General features: G+C 37.9%; 1 protein-coding gene across 7 annotated transcripts in view; it reads right to left on the reverse strand.

Annotated features, from left to right (window-relative positions):
• Positions 1–17,682, reverse strand: part of LOC126483674 (acyl-coenzyme A diphosphatase NUDT19) — an 80,835-nt gene that overhangs the window by 32,612 nt on the left and 30,541 nt on the right. For all 7 annotated transcript variants that reach the window (XM_050106744.1, XM_050106747.1, XM_050106748.1 and 4 more), the window contains 2 exons: positions 1,578–2,212; positions 1,276–1,483 (listed from right to left, as the gene is read on the reverse strand). In XM_050106744.1, the coding sequence (XP_049962701.1) occupies positions 1,276–1,483; positions 1,578–2,210 (841 nt within the window). In that variant the 5' untranslated portion in view covers positions 2,211–2,212. The remainder of the gene's footprint in view (positions 1–1,275; positions 1,484–1,577; positions 2,213–17,682) is intronic.

Raw genomic sequence — 17,682 nt, forward strand, 5'->3', positions numbered from 1 at the left:
AGATTTAGCATCTATTGTAAGCCCATTTCCACTGAAAATGTCATCCACAATAATTCCTGCACAAATGATTGACAAAATGTTTGGTGCAAAATTATGCTGTCACAGTGCTACTGATGACATAATGCTGCAGAAAGAGGAAGAAGCTAAAACTAAATATTTATCCCTACCACATAGCAGATCTGTCTCTGAAAGATTTCATAACACCAAAGTAAGAATACATTCACATGCAACTGCTCATACACAGCATGTCACACCTGTATATTATTGGAAGGGTTACAACATTCCACATCAGTAACCTAAAAATTTTGTTTTCAGAATGCTTGAAAAAGACCACATGTTGAAACTGCAGTTGCAACAAATAATGTTTTAACAGCAAGAAGCAGAATGATTTAATTTCAAAAGCTGCATTCTGGGTGCAGTGGCTGGAGATAGCAATAATGTGCACATGAGATGTGTTTACTTGCACGAATGTGAGTGTGTTTCTTTTTTTTTTCTGAAGAAGGCCCTGGCTCGATGTGTAACAGTGTTTTTGTTGTGCTTGTCTGCGACTCAACATGTTATCTTTATGGTGAGTAGCAATTTATCCTTTTCATAATATTATTGATTTCCAACCTAGAATTTCCATTATTTTTTTTTAATATGACATATAAGTAAGGTGGCTGGAATGAAAGTTTAAGCTCAGTCCTCTGAAATAAACTCCAGTTTCTAGACTGTGAAAGAACCAATTTTCTCCCTGATAAATTTAATTTCATTTACTGGTCAAGGTAGAATAGTGCTGAAGCTATATAAAAATATGGAGCAATATTATTGTACAATAAAATGGTGAGATTCCTTATCCATGCAATGACCCATCTCGCTGTAAGTACGACAGGCTTAAAAGGTATCCATGCACAAGGAAAAAAGTAAAGGATTTTGCCACCCTGCTCCAAAGAAGTGAATATCTTACTGAAAACAAAAGCAGTAAGTATTTATATCCTCCAGAAGCTGCTGATGGTTTGCTTTCAATAATCACACACAGGAAAAAAAATGTTTTTTAAAGTGTTACAAATTATATCTACAAAACTGCAGCTAGTGGTATAGAAAGTTATAATTTCTTACAAATGAGGCCTGTCTGGCAGTTTTCTACATTTAGCTGGCTACATCAACAACCTTATAACTTTCTAAAATGTAACTTTTCTTTTCTACCTGTTCTAGTTCTCATATTGCTGTCTTGCTACATATTTGTTTTAGCAAATGTGGGAAGTACAGTTGAAGATAAAATGTAAAAACAAGTACCTGGAAGTATGAAGAGTAGTCCATCTGTTGTTTTCATGTGCACAGGCATCCAGAAAGGACATCCAAATTTGACTCTTTCGTGTGCAAAATTAACTAAAGTTTCCACATCATTAAAATTGTATAGTCTAGCTAGTTCATAAACCTGAGGGGGTGGCAACCATATTTTGCAGATGTTGCTCATAGACAGCAACTCACTCACAGATGACCACTGGTAATAAAGAACATGCAAATACTTTATGCTGCTCTTTGGAAATAAATTCAGACACTATAAGTTACAGCAGTAAAAAATTTATATAAAATACCTGCATTTCGTCCATTTCAGTTTTATCACATATTGCGGGAGGCATCTGGTCTAAGACTGCTAAGAGAAAGGTTGTATTAAATCTTCGTGTATTGTGTGTTGGTGTGAGCCAGTTGCTCCACAGATGAAGTGCCCAAATATCTGGAACACATTCAAAATGTTTACACAGGTCCAAAAACTGACTTGGATCTTTTTTCACCTTATTCTGCCAGGTTTCTGTTTCATAGCTTGAAATATATGAAGCCCAGTATGACACTGGAGACTGAAAATGGACATGCTTATTTTTGCACAAAAGAATTCCTGCTTCTTCAAATGTTTCTCTGATAGCTGCAATCTTTAGTGGCAGAATCTCTGGGATATATTGTGAAATGTTCATGTTTTGTGTTCTACCTCCTGCGTTTTCTTCTGTGATGGTGTATCCATTATCTTTATACAACTGCAACCACTCCTTAGAACCATCTGAAGACTCTGCTACTCCACCAGGAAACACATAACTTCCTGGCATGAAAGGACTGGTCTTACCCCTTTTTAGCATAAGGATCTTGTAGTTGGCAGTGGATTTAGGGATTTGCTGGAATGAAGTTCGTGCAGCTATCATAATACTTGCTGCTTCTCTCCAGCTTTTTGTAGACATCTCTGGAACACGGTGAGAAAAAAGAGAAATCAGGATTTTCTTTATATAAACTATATCATAACATATAAAGACCTGTTAATTTCCATATAGATGAGATGTTGAGTCGCAGATAGACACAACAAAAGGATGGCCATACAAGTTGAGGTTTTGGCCAAAAGCCCTTTTTCTATAGTAGACAACATAAACACACATTCACACAAGTACAACTCACACACATATGACCACTGTCTTTGTCTTTGTCTTTGACTTGTGCTTGCATGAATGTGTGTGTTGTCTACTTTATAAAAAGAGATGTTTTGACCAAAAAATGTATGGCATTTTTTTCATTGTTATATGTCTGTGATTCAGTATCTCCTCCATATGAGGAGTAGCAATCTTTCCTTTTCATAATTTTGTCGTCATTCCAGCGCAGATTTTCCATTGTTTGATTAAACATGTTAATTTGGGTATTATGAGTGTTGAATGACTGCAGTTACTAGTTGGCAGATTGGAAACATTTCTAAGCATTAAAGATGTGATCTGCATGATACTTCACTCACCACGATTATGAGAATTTTCTATGTTAATTGCTTAGTATAAGCACATTATCAATAATGAGTGAGAGAGCTCATAATATAAATATGTTACAGTTGGCTGATGTAGAGAGAATATTTTTCAATTGCATTAAAAAGAAGACCACAATGTTTGTACAGCAACAAAACTGAAACTGCTTAGATTCTATAAATGTCATGGCTTTTAGTGGAAAAGTGTTGTTGATTATATACGCAGAAATACTGCTAATTAAAAATGGGTAGAATGGTATATTTAATATACGAAAGGGTCAAAAAATTATTGACAGTGACTATTATATTATTATCATTATCTAAATCTTGTTATGTTCACACACATACACAGTAGACAAAGATAATATTGGGGTTGCTTGTGTGTTTTGGCCCAGTATACACTGTGTGAATGCTAGGGCAGTGAGACACTGTTCAGTTAGTACCAGATGTATGACAAGCATGACAGTTTAATTTAACCAGAAAAGGAAATCCAAGGCAGCTGTAACTCTTGAAGTTAGTCTGCAAACCATCTGCTCAACTGTGTACTTAGTTTCTGAACACACTCGGAGATGTCTTGTAGTCTTCTTAGTTTTTGTATATTGTCAGACATAGTGCTGACTTCTGGTCACATAGTTTTCTTAGCACCACAGAAGTGAGGAGTTATTCTTTACTAATTTTATCAGAATTTGTAAGTCACCAAGTTCCACATTTTAAAAAAGAAAAAAATGGCAGTCAGTTAGCTTTCCCATTATCCTCTGATATGAACAGCCACCACAGTTCTGTTACTTAACGTCCAGACTACCTACAGACACAACAGTCAGTTATTAAATTTTTGTGCCAGGCGTGAGGTACAAATTATCTTGGTGTCACTAATTTGAATAGCAGAAAAAGTGCAGAGCCCCTGAACTTAGGACTTATTGAATCTGATGTGAAGCTGTAATGGCACATCTTTGACATTCCTTCTGCAAGACACTAGACGAACAAGAAGGGGAGGGAGGGAGGGAGGGAGAGAGAGAGAGAGAGAGAGAGAGAGAGAGAGAGAGAGAGAGACAAGAAGAATGGGGAAGAAGGCAAACATGCTCACACAAGTCAAATGGAACAGCAAACAGGCCACCACACAAGTCAGATGAAATCTGACATGTCTGCAGCTGGCCAAGGTAGCAATGTTGTGGACAGAATGGGGTTGGCAACCAATGAGGCAGGGCAGCAACTGCAGCAGAGTGAAGGAGAAAGAAGCAGCAAATAAAACTGAAATGGAAGGTACTATGGGTAGCAGCAATGCACGGTAATCATCACCAGTAGGCAGCACATCAGTTTATAAGCCAGCTTTTGGTAGTAATAAAGCACATGTAAGTGAATTTCTACATAACTGTGAAACTGCCTTTAAATTTGTTGCTTCAGTACAGCAGGAGACACCACTCAAGTTTGTGAAGACTAGAGTATTGGCTTCAGCCTGCAGTATATTACTAGTGATGGATTTGTTGCCTACTTAGAAGAATGGATGGGCAATTTTAGTTGACAATTGTGAAGCTAAAATAACACGCAAGATTTCAAAGGCCAGCAGGAGTAAGACAAGCTCATTGTGGAATGGAACTCTTAAGCATCATTCTGGGATAGCAATATGGGATATAATAACAGAACTGACAGCATGTTATGAAAATTAAGCAGTGCAATATTTATTCAGGGATCTCTCTGATGGCAGAACAGAAATGATAGTTCACTCTCAGGGTAAATAATTAATGTTAGCCAAAATTATAGAGATGGCTGTAGAAGAAGCGAGTGTCACAGTTTCTGCAAGGAAAAGATGCTATTAAAAATGGGAATACAACATTATAGCATGAGTGTCAATAAGAATGAAAAAATGTTAGAAGTCAGCAAGTTCAATTCCATACCAAGAAAGTCAATAAAAACTATGGAAATACAACACAGCAATTTTTAAGGAAGATGTAGAGACAGGTTGGTCATGGCTTGCAAATTGAAATTGTACAGTGTGTAATCTAGTGGTACACACAGGACCCTGCAGGCAGAGTAAAGTGGTGACATTTTTCAAATGCAAGTTGCTGGGCATTACATTATAGACTGCAATGAGTGCAAGTTGCTGGCATAGCACTCGAGTAATGCAGTGGGAGACTAAGCTGATGCGTAATCAGGCAGTTGCATTATGTCTCAGAGGGAAAGATTTGGAAAGATGACCACAAGATTAAAAATGAGTGTATCAAATACAGGAGCCAAGAACGAAAATGGAATACAATGCAGCCTCAATAGAAAGTGGCAAGCTAATAAGACTGACTTGACTGGGAATTCAAAAGAATCCATGAAAATGCAATCCATCAGAAAGTATTAGGACTTGGGCAATTGAAAAACAGAGAAGATAGTGACCATTTTGATGCAAATCATTAAGGATTTGCGAGTTTGGCAATGGTTCCACATTATCAGGAGACCTTTAGATCTTTTGTTTGACAGTTTGGTTGGTCATGAATTCTTCACAAAACACAGAGCTGTGATAAATTACGCTATTGATTTATAATGATAAAGGATAAGTGTACTTCCATACAAACAGATTGAGAAAAAAGGTTGCACAAATATTTTTGAGTCTTTCTGAAACAAAAGTGAAAAGGTACAGAGTAAGCTGTAGGGTTCACAGGAAAATCTGTATGTGGCAAGTCAAAACAGAACAGTCCAGGAATTGTAAAAGAAGTAAAGATGCTGAGAATCAAAACAGACTCTCATCAATAAAGAACACTACAAGTAAAAGTTGATGCTAAAGATCTAAAAGAGGTTATAGTACCAAGACAGGAATTGAGACAAAGCTCGGTGACTACAGAACAGAGAATGTGTGTAATGAGCATGTCAAATACAATGAGCAAGTTTATTTCCATGGACTGCCTGATGCTTACAGTAGAGGTGAGGCTGATGCCAGTAACGTGCAATTAACATACTCTGGAACAGGCTTTTCCTATGGATCATACATCCTATTATGTCATTTTTCATTCTCATTTCTGAAAGACACAGAAATATTTGTGCAAACTTTTTTCCTCATTATGTTGCATCGCCAGAGGTCAATCTGTAAATTAAAAGAGAAAATTATAAATTTAAAGAGAGTAAATTAAAAGAGAATTTCCAGATGAGACATTTGAATTTTATATGTGATATGTAGTGAACCCCGCCCACGAACCATGGACCTTGCCGTTGATGGGGAGACTTGCATACTGTAGATGTAACCACAATGGAGGGGCATCTGTTGAGAGGCCAGACAAACGTGTGGTTCCTGAAGAGGGGCAGGAGCCTTATCAGTAGTTGCAGGGGCAACAGTCTGGATGATTGACTGATCTGGCCATGTTACACTAACCAAAACGACCTTGCTGTGCTGGTACTGTGAATAGCTGAAAGCAAGGGGAAACTACAGCCATGATTTTTCCTGAGGCCATGCAGCTTTACTGTATGGTTAAATGATGATGGTGTCCTCTTGGATAAAATATTACGGAGGTAAAATAGTATACCATTCAGATCTCGGGGTGAGGACTACTCAGCAGAATGTTGTTTTCAGGAAAAAGAAAAATGATATTCTACGGGTCGGAGCGTGGAATGTCAGATCCCATAATCAGGCAGGTAGGTTAGAAAATTTTAAAAGGGAAATGGATAGGTTAAAGTTAGATATAGTGGAATTAGTGAAGTTCGGTGGCAAGAGGAACAAGACTTCTGATCAGGTGAATACAGGGTTATAAATGGAAAATCAAATAGGGGTAATGCTGGAGAAGGTTTAATAATGAATAACAAAATAGGAATGTGGGTAAGCTACTACAAACAGCATAGTGAACACATTACTGTGGCCAAGATAGATATGAAGCCCACGCCTACCACAGTAGTACAAGTTTATATGCCAATTAGCTCCACAGATGACAAAGAGATTGATGAAATATGTTGTGACAGTGCCACGAGATTTAAAAGTGCCGCTACGTCAGTACGCGAACACGGCTATAGAGGCGCTCCGCAGCTCGGCCGAGCGCGGGAGCGCCACCTGGCTATGAACGGCGCCGGCCGCATGTCACAGCATGGCAGTTGAGTGACAGATTCGGAGTTGGAAGCATGTAACTCGCTATTGCTCTACGTCGTATATCCACGCAATTTATTAGGATTAAAGGTTATAACAAAATATATGATGAGATAAAATAAATTATTCAGATAATGAAGGGAGACGAAAATTTAATAGTTATGGGTGATTGGAATTTAATTGTAGGGAAAAGAAGAGAAGGAAACATGTTATGTGAATATGGAATGGTGGTAAAGAATGAAAGAGGAAACCGCCTGGTAGCATTTTGCACAGAGCATAACTTAATCATAGCTAACACCTGGTTCAAAAATCATGAAAGAAGGTTGTATACATGGAAGAAGCCTGGAAATACTGGAAGGTTTCAGATAGATTATATAATGGTAAGACAGAGATTTAGGGACCAGGTTTTAAATTGTAAGAAATTTCCAGGGGCAGATGTGGATTCTGACCACAGTCTATTGGTTATGAACTGTAGATTAAAACTGAAGAAATTGCAAAAAGGTGGGAATTTAAGGAGATGGGACCTGGATAAACTGACAGAACCAGAGGTTGTAGAGAGTTTCAGGGAGAGCATTAGGGAACGATTGACAAGAATGGGGGAAAGAAATAGAGTAGAAGAAGAATGGGTAGCTTTGAGAGATGAAATAGTGAAGGCAGCACAGGATCAAGTGGGTAAAAAGATGAAGGCCAATAGAAATCCTTAGATAACAAAAGAGATATTGAATTTAATTGATGAAAGGAGAAAATATAAAAATGCGGTAAATGAAGCAGGCAAAAAGGAATACAAACGTATCAAAAATGAGATTGACAGGAAGTGCAAAATGGCTAAGAAGGGATGGCTAGAGGACAAATGTAAGCATGTAGAGATGTATATCACTAGGGGTAAGATAGATACTGCCTACAGGAAAATTAAAGAGACCTTTGGAGAAAAGAGAACCACTTGCATGAATATTAAGAGCTGAAAATGAAAGCCCAGTTCTAAGCAAAGATGGGAAAGCAGAAAGGTGGAAGGAGTATATAGAGGGTCTATACAAGGGTGATGTTCTTGAGGACAGTATTATGGAAATGGAAGAGGATGTAGATAAAGATGAAATGGGAGATATGATACTGCGTAAAGAGTTTAACAGAGCACTGAAAGACCTAAGTCGAAACAAGGCCCCAGGAGTAGACAACATTCCATTAGAACTACTGATAGCCTTTGGAGAGCCAGCCCTGACAAAACTCTTTCATCTGGTGAGCAAGATATATGAGATAGGTGAAATACCCTTAAACTTCAAGAAGAATATAATGATTCCAATCCCAAAGAAAGCAGGTGCTGACAGATGTGAAAATTACCGAACTATCAGTTTAATAAGCCATGGCTGCAAAATACGAATTCTTTACAGACAAATGGAAAAACTGGTAGAAGCCGACCTCGGGGAACATTAATTTGGATTCCGTGGAAATGGTGGAACACGTGAGGCAATACTGACCCTATGACTTATCTTAGAAAATAGATTAAGGAAAGGCAAACCCACATTTCTAGCATTTGTAGACTTAGAGAAAGCTTTTGACAATGTTGACTGGAATACTGTCTTTCAAATTCTGAAGGTGGCAGGGGTAAAATACAGGGAGCGAAAGGCTATTTACAATTTGTACAGAAACCAGATGGCAATTATAAGAGAAGAGGGGCTTGAAAGGGAAGCAGTGGTTGGGAGGGTGTGAGACAGGGTTGTAGCCTATTCCCGATGTTATTCAATCTGTGTATTGAGCAAGCAGTAAAGGAAACAAAAGAAAAATTTGGAGTAGGTATTAAAATTCATGGAGAAGAAATAAAAACTTTGAGGTTCGCCAATGACATTGTAAATCTGTTAGAGGCAGCAAAATACCTGGAAGAGCAGCTGAACGGAATGGACAGTGTCTTGAAAGGAGCATGGAATGTTGTCGAATTAAATCAGGTGATGCTGAGGGAATTGGATTAGGAAATGAGACGCTTAAAGTAGTAAATGAGTTTTGCTATTTGGGGAGCAAAATAACTGATGATGATCAAAGTAGAGAGGATATAAAATGTAGACGGGCAGTGGCAAGGAAAGCGTTTCTGAAGAAGAGAAATTTGTTAACATCGAGTATAGATTTAAGTGTCAGGAATTCTTTTCTGAAAGTATTTGTATGGAGTGTAGCTATGTATGGAAGTGAAATGTGGATGATAAGTAGTTTAAACAAGAAGAGAATAGAAGCTTTTGAAATGTGGTGCTACAGAAGAATGCTGAAAATTAGATGGGTAGATCACAAACAAATGAGGAGGTATTGAACAGAATTGGGGAGAAGAGAAATTTGTGGCACAACTTGACTAGAAGAAGGGATCACTTGGTAGGACATATTCTGAGGCATCAAGGGATCACCAATTTAGTATCGGATGGCAGCGTGGAGGGTAAAAATCGTAGAGGGAGACCAAGAGATGAGTACACTAAACAGATTCAGAAGGATGTAGGTTGCAGTAAGTACTGGGAGATGATGAAGCTTGAACAGGATGGAGGAGTAGCATGGAGAGCTGCATCAAACCAGTCTCTGGACTGAATACCACAACAACAACATAGTGACACGTTCCATCTGCCAGGATATAAACTATGACACACTCATAGTTTAATGCCTGAAATAAAATTTTTACTGAAATCAGAGGGATGAGCAATTTGTTCATGGCCCAATTGGATTCCATACAAACAGAAATCAGTCCTGCAACATAAATTAGACACATTAGAAGATCATGTTATAGTAACAAATACAAACGAAAGGAACTTTCCACTATTAATCATTCTCATGAAAATGGATGCTAGCAGCAGAATGAAGTAGCACATACCATTGCCTAAATGAACTCTCCCTTAATTCAGTTTACCCTTTGCCACAGTTAGATGAGGTCTCAGATGACTTTCAGAAAGCAAAATATTCCTTACCTTGGATTTATACAAGAGCTGTTACAAGTGCCACTTAGATGAGAAGGACTGAGAAAAGTCAGCTTCAAGCAAGTTCAACAGACATTAAGGGTACAAAAGAATGTCAATTGCATGAAAGTCAGCACTGATCATGTTTAAGAAGCTCATCAGCTTGGTTCTGACAGATCTGCAGACAGATAACTGTTCAATTATCTTAATGGTGTGGTGACACACAATTGTCACTAGAAGAGCCCAATATGAGACTGGCCAAATTCCTGGAGAGACTTGAAATGCATAATTTTTAGTTGCAAGTTGACAAATGCGTTTAAGCACAAAGAGGTGACTTGTTCAGGCCATGATCTGTCAATTAATGAATTAAAAGTATACACCTCAAAGTGATCAAACTTGCAGTTTGTAATGTAAGTCTTAAATTTCATGTAGGAGTATGCGATACACAGATTTTAAGGTATTACTCAACACATTGTATCAAGCATTGTGTTATCATCTGAATACATTTAGTTGGTTATTCTTTCATGTTCCATCTACATCTATACTCTGCAGTGTGTAATGGAGGGTACTTTGTGCAACACTGATACATCCCAATTTTGTTGTTTCAGTTGCATATGTTTTGGGGGAAGAATAACTGCTGGTAAGGCTAATTTTATCTTGATGGTTCTTTCGTGGGATATTCTTTGGTTTGAAGCAATATATTTGCTGACTCTTCTAGCAGAACTTTTAACAGCAGACCACAACATTATGCAGAACGTCTCTCTTGCACATCAGCCACTGGTGTCAGCTGAGCATCTCCATAGATTAGTTGAATGATACATTTACTGAAATGATGTGTAATGAATCAGTTTATACAATATGTAAGCATGATTAGTGTCAACATTAATTAACATATTATTTCAAGTCCTACTCATGCAACTACATTTGATGTGGTGTAACAACGCTTCAGGGAAAGTGATGTGTTGCATCATGGCTATATGAGCAATGAATTATGATTGTGACCTTTGGGGGAATCTGCATGTTAGTTAAGTAGCCAACTGCAGTCTACATATTGTGGGAAGAATTTTTATTTCTATGTGCTTGTCCACAAATTGGAATATGGGCATAGCGTATATGCCAGATTGGGTGATGATGGCAGTCCTTCCATCAGTTGCAGCACTTGCTTATTTGGCAGTTGCTCAATAGCACCGTCATCCTGTGTAGAAGTGCACTGCGGGCCATAGAAGAGAAAATCATGACATCTTGTACGTCTACATCTGTACTCTGCAAACCACCGTGAGGTGCATGGCAGGGGTATGTCTCATTGTACCTGTTATTAGGGTTTCTTCCTTTTCCATTCATATGCGGAGTGCAGTAAGAATGATTGTTTGAATGCCTCTGTGTGTGCAGTAATTATTCTTATCTTATCCTTGCAATCCCTATGTGAGTGATATGTAGGGTGTTGCGGTATATTCCTAGAGTAATCATTTAAAGGAGGTTCTTGAAACTTTATTAGTAGACTTTCTGAGAATAGTTGTTTTCTATCTTCAAGAATTTTCCAGTTCAGTCCTTTCAGTATCTCTGTGAGACTCTCCTACAGAGTAAACAAGCTTATTAACATTCATGCTATCCTCCTCTGTATATGTTCGATATCCCCAGTTAATCCTATCTGGTACAGATCCCACACACATGAGCAATGTTCTAGAATTGGTCACACAAGTGATTTGTAAGCAATCTCCTTTGTAGACTGGTTGCGCTTCCCCATTATTGTACCAATACACTGAAGTCTACCATCTGCTTTACCAGTGATTGAACCTATGTGATCATTCCATTTCACATCCTTACAAAGTGTTACAACCAGGTATTTGCATGAGCTGGCCAATTCAAATAGTGACTCATTAATATTATGGTCATAGGCTAATACTTTTTTTCTTTTTTTTTTCATTTTGTGACGTGCAAAATTTTACATTTCTGAACATGTAAAGCAAATTGCCAATCTCTGCGCTATGTTGACATCTCATCAAGATGTTAAAGATTATTTATGCAGCTTCTTTCAGATAATATTTCATTATAGATAAATGCATCATCCCCAAAGAGCCTGATTTTACTGTTAATATTGTCTGCAAGGTCATTAATATACGACATGAACAGCAAGGGTCCCAACACACTTCCCTGGAGCACACTCGAAGTTACTTCTGCAGCTGATGATGGCTCCCCATCCAAGATAACATGCTGTGTCCTCCCTGCCAAAAAGTCCTCAATCCAGTCACAAATTTCACTTGATACCCCATATGATCGTACTTTTGACACTAAACATAGGTGCAGCACTGAGTCAAATGCTTTTCAGAAATCATAAAATACTGCACATAACTGGCTGCATTGATCCAAAGCTTTCAGTATGTCATGTGAGAAAAATGTGAGTTGGGTTTCATATGATTGATGTTTTTGAAATCCATGCTCATTGGCACTGAGGATGTCATTCTGTTCAAGATACCTCATTATGTAGCCAGAATACACTTATCAGGCAGAAAATTATGACCACTGACCTACTATCAATATAAACCCATCCAGACAATAGCAACGTCACCTGGCGAGGAATGATTGCTAGTGAGACACGTGCGTTGTGTGTTTAGTATCAATAAGTGTAGAATGTGTGTAGAATAGGGAAGGCGGGCAATCAATCCAAGTTTGACCGAGGGCAGATTTTCATGACCTGGAGGCTCAGCGCAAGCATTTCAGAAACTGCATGACTTAGCTGGTGTTTGAGGAGTGCTGTGGTGAGTGTCTTCAACACTTGGTGAACCCATGTCCAGATGTCGTGGGGTTGGGTAGCAACCCCTCATTACTTATGTTTGACATCACAGGCTGGGCACACTGGTAAAACAGGACAGGTGGTGAACTGTGGCGGAACTACAATTAGACTTTAATCCTGCGCAGAGTAAAAGTGTGGGCAGAGTAAAAGTGTGTCTCAACACACAGTGAACCAACACTCCTAATGATCGGCCTGCGCAGCCGATGACCCATGCATGTGCCAATGTTAACACCACGACATCGGCAACTATGACTGAAATGGTCACATGACTATTATTGGACAAGGAATGCAGTGGCAAGTTCCAATTGATGTGCTGATTCCCCAACTCTCCAGATCTGAATCTGATTGAACACATCTCGGATGTGATTGAACGTAGCACCTGACCTCTTCAGCCTGTCCCAGCAATTTACGGGCATTAGGTGACTTGTGTGTGCAGATGTCAACTCCCTCCAGTGCCCTACCAAGGCCTCACTGCTTCCATACCATGATGCGTGACTGCCATTACCTGTGCCAATATGGACATACTGGCTACTAGATATGAAGTCATAATGTTGTGGCTGATCAGTGTAGATGATGTTTGTTTGGTTAAGTCTGACAACTATGTATTGAGGCAGATGATTTGTACAGATGAGCACCATCAAAGAAAGTTCTGTAAATGTATAATATATGGTGTGATTCTGTGTTGTATTCAAAAGCATACTTTATGCATACCTTATTTAGAAACAAGAACTGGTATTGGTAGAACTTGGTTTCTCAAAAAAGTTGCAACAGAGGGAGTCTGAAGATACATGGTAAAATTGAAGGTTAATTTTGTTGGTGAAATGCAATACATTCAGCCAGAGTAAATTAACAATAGTGACCAAAAATGTATTTCACAAATGGTATATCAAACGTAACACTGAACTTTTCATTAAAAACTAAATTTTTACAGGCTACAAGTTTTTAAATAAAAATTCATCCATGGATTAGGAGGAGTTGCCCTGGAGAAGTGATTTTAGATTAGATTTAACACTTGTTTTGCTACCTGTGAGACATTTTAGGTTACTGGTCAAATAATCAAAAACTTTTGTTGGTGCATATTGAACCCCTTTCTGACTCATTGACAGCTTCAGTAATGTGTAATACAGGCCTTTTTTCCTCTAGAGTTGTACATGTGGACATCACTATTCTTTTCAAAGTATTATGGATTCCTTATGGTAAAAATTTGTCGTGTGACTAGGGCCTCCCGTTGGGTAGACCGTTCGCCAGGTACAAGTCTTTGGATTTGATGCCACTTCAGCGACTTGCGCGTCGATGTGGATGAAATGATGATGATTAGGACAACATAACACCCAGTACCTGAGTGGAGAAAATCTCTGACCCAGACGGGAATCAAACCTGAGGCCTTAGGATTGACATTCTGTCGCACTAACCAGTCAGCTACTGGGGGCAGACATTCCTTATATAGAATATTATTAGCAAATGCATGTAATGTGCTGGTGCAGCAGTTCAATACTGTTTGCGTTTTTGCAATCTGTGCTTTCTAAGTGACAAGCTGCCCCAGAAAATTATTACATTAGACATTACTGAGTGGAAATATGTAAAATATGTCAGAAGGTTAATTCATTTCTTTCCAAAACTATCAATTATGCGAAGAGCAAAAGTAGTTAAACTTAACTGATTGAGCAGCTCAGTAACATGTTTTCCAATTAAAGCTTTCATCAGTAGGTACACCCAAAAATTTGGAGCATTCAACAATGTGTACTGACTTCTGTTCATGTGCTATACATTTACATACAGAACTGAATATAGTGTGTCGTCTCAAAATTTTGAGAGAAATCATTTTAAGAGAACTTAATAATGCCTTGAAAAATGTCAGCAACAATGTCTTCTGCTGCTTTCTCTTTAATGGGATTTATTATAGCACTAATATCACACATTTAATAAGTTACACCTGCAAAATACTAACACAAATTCTTTACAGACGAATGGAAAAACTGGTAGAAGCCGACCTCAAGGAAGATCAGTTTATTCCGTAGAAACACGTGAGGCAAAACTGACCCTCCAAATTACCTTAGAAGATAGACTGAGGAAAGGCAAACCTATGTTTCTAGCATTTGTAGACTTAGAGAAAGCTTTTGACAATGTTGACTGGAATACTCACTTTCAAATTCTGAAGTTGGCAGGGGTCAAATACAGGGAGCAAAAGGGTATTTACAATTTGTACAGAAACCAGATGGCAGTTATAAGAGTCAAAGGGCATGAAAGGGAAACAGTGTTTGAGAGGGGAGTGAGACAGGGTTGTAGCCTATCTCCAAAGTTATTCAATCTGTATATTGAATAAGGACTAAAGGAAACAAAAGAAAAATTTGTAGTAGGAATTAAAATCCATGGAGAAGAAATAAAAACTTTGAGGTTTGCCGATGACATTGTAATTCTGTCAAAGACAGCAAAGGACCTGGAAGAGCAGTTGAACAGAATCGACAGTGTCTTGAAAGGAGGATATAAGATGAACATCAACAAAAGCAAAACGAGGATAGTGGAATGTATTCTAAATAAATCAGGTGATGCTGAGGGAATTAGATTAGGAAATGAGACACTTAAAGTAGTAAATGAATTTTGCTGTTTGGGGAGCAAAATAATTGATGATGGTTGAAGTAGAGAGGAACTAAAATGTAGACTGGCAATGGCAAGGAAAGCATTTCTGAAGAAGAGAGATTTGTTAACATCAAAGTCAGGAAGTCTTTTCTGAAAGTATTTGTATGCAGTGTAGCTATGTATGGAAGTGAAACATGAGCGATAACTAGTTTAGACAAGAAGAGAGCAGAAGCTTTCAAAATATGGTGCAACAGAAGAATGCTGAAGATTAGATGAGTAGAGCACATAACTAATGAGGAGGTACTAAATATAATTGCAGAAAACAGGAATTTGTGGCACAACTTGACTAGAAGAAGGTATCGGTCGGTAGGACACATTCTGAGGCATCAAGGGATCATCAATTTAGTAATGAAGGGAAGCAAAGAGGGTAAAAATCATAGAGGGAGACCAAGGCATGAATACACTAAACAGATTCAGAAGGATGTAGGTTGCAGTAGTTACTCAGAGATGAAGAAGGTTGCACAGGATGGAGTAGCATGGAGAGCTGCATCAAACCAGTCTCTGGACTGAAGACCACAACAACAACGTCATCTGCAAAAAGTACCATTTCTGTTTGATGAATTTTAACTGGAAAGTCATTAACATATATAAGGAATAGTAGAAGATCCAAAATTGAACACTCTAGGACTTCCTTCATGATTTCTCCTCAGTTGCTAAAATTTTCTCTCTTTTCAACATTGTTTGAATTATTCACCATAATGTTTCACATTCTGTTTGTTATGTATGAGTTAAACCAATTGTGTGTAAAGCCATTAGTTCCATAAAACTTAAGTTCTTCTAAAAGAGTAGCATGACCATGCAATCAAATGCCTTTGAAAGATCCCAAAAATACCAGCTGGCAATATTTTATTATTTAAGGCTTGTAATATTTGGTGAGTAAATGTATAAATAGCAATCTCAGTCAAGCAACCCTTCTGGAATCTAAGTGTGGTATGCTAAGTAAATTGCTTCTACTTAAATGTGAGACTAGTCATAAGTACATTACTTTTTCAAATATTTTGAAGAAAGATTATGGATAATAATTGTTGAGTGTGCAATTTAAATGATTATATCTACGATTCACGTAAAATAACTTCAAAGATAGAAAAAGCACATCTGCTGCTGTCATTATTCTGTACTCAGCTGTCTTCAGTTATTTTTTAATTTAATAAAACTAACTAATAATAGTCTTTAACATTTTGTGAGTGTTATTTAAGGGTGAGAAACTGAAAATTTATCAGGTTGTGGGCCCAGGTTTGTTTTAAAATGGAATTTGTAATAAAATATCTGGCTATGAGTGGACGCTCATGTAAACTTTTCAAGATGGCAGCTGAAGTGGTGAAATATCATATTCCTTTATTTGAGGGAACAAATTTCAACAACTGAGAATTCATGATGGAAACTCTTCCTGAGGAATGGGAACTTTTACTGTTTGTGCAAGCAAATTATCTCACAAAGTGGGCGGTGAGGCAGATACACAGCATGTCGCAAAGGAAACACGACTGGCTGAATTGACTAAATAAGATTGGAAATGTAAGTCTCACCTTATTCAACAGATAGCCAACAGTCACTTGAAATATGCAACAGATAAGGTAACCTCTTTTGATTTAGGGACATCTCTGTGCAATACATTTGAGAGACAACTTCCGCTGAGAAAACAGTTGTTAAGTATGAAATTCAATGCAACAAATGATATGTTAGTTTATCACTTTCTTAAGTTTGATGAACTGATTAGAGATTTACTTTCGACTGGAGTTACTGTCGAAGAAACTGGCATTGTATGCCATCTACTTTTAACAATGCCTGCAGAATACAATGTAGTGGTCGCTGCAATCAAAACACTCTCAATGAAAGACTTGAAGCTGGACTTTGTGAAAAACAGGTTACTGGATGAAGAGTCAAAGTGGAAGGGAGTCATGAGGAAAAACACAAATGAAGATACATCGCCTCCTACAGCTTTCCAAACTAAATGGTATCAGAAAAAAGGTTCTTCAGACACCAGTAAAACAAGAAATCAGCAAGTACTTCCAGGAATTCATTCAATTTTACTTGTCATTAGTGTGGAAAGCCTGGTCATAAAAAAAGGGCTAACTACAAAATTAAATTTCCAAACAGGAACTTGGAAACCAGAAATTCAGAGGTTGTGGCTAATGTCACAGATGAAGGTGGTTTTTGTTTTGCAGCAGCAAGTCAAGCTCAATCAGTGAACAACTTGAACTGGTCCTTGGACTCTGGAGCAACAGAACATTTCATTTACAGTAAGACACCTCTCACTGATTTAAAGAAACTGGAACCACCGATTAAAGTTAGAATAACTAAGTCAGGCATTTTTCATGAGGCTAAAGTAAAAGGAGAAATTAAAGTCACTAGAGTTGTAAAAGGAAAGGAAATTCAGACAATGATCAAAAATTTTTTATCTGTGCCTGATCTTAAATATAATTTGCTGTCAGTTGGAAAATTGGAAATGAATGGTTTTAGTATCACATTTGAACAGCTCAAGGTTTAATTAAAAAGGGAAAATAAATCATTGCCACTGCAAATAGGAATGAATCTC

The sequence above is a fragment of the Schistocerca serialis genome, chromosome 6 (assembly GCF_023864345.2).
Source record: "Schistocerca serialis cubense isolate TAMUIC-IGC-003099 chromosome 6, iqSchSeri2.2, whole genome shotgun sequence".
NCBI lineage: Eukaryota > Metazoa > Arthropoda > Insecta > Orthoptera > Acrididae > Schistocerca > Schistocerca serialis.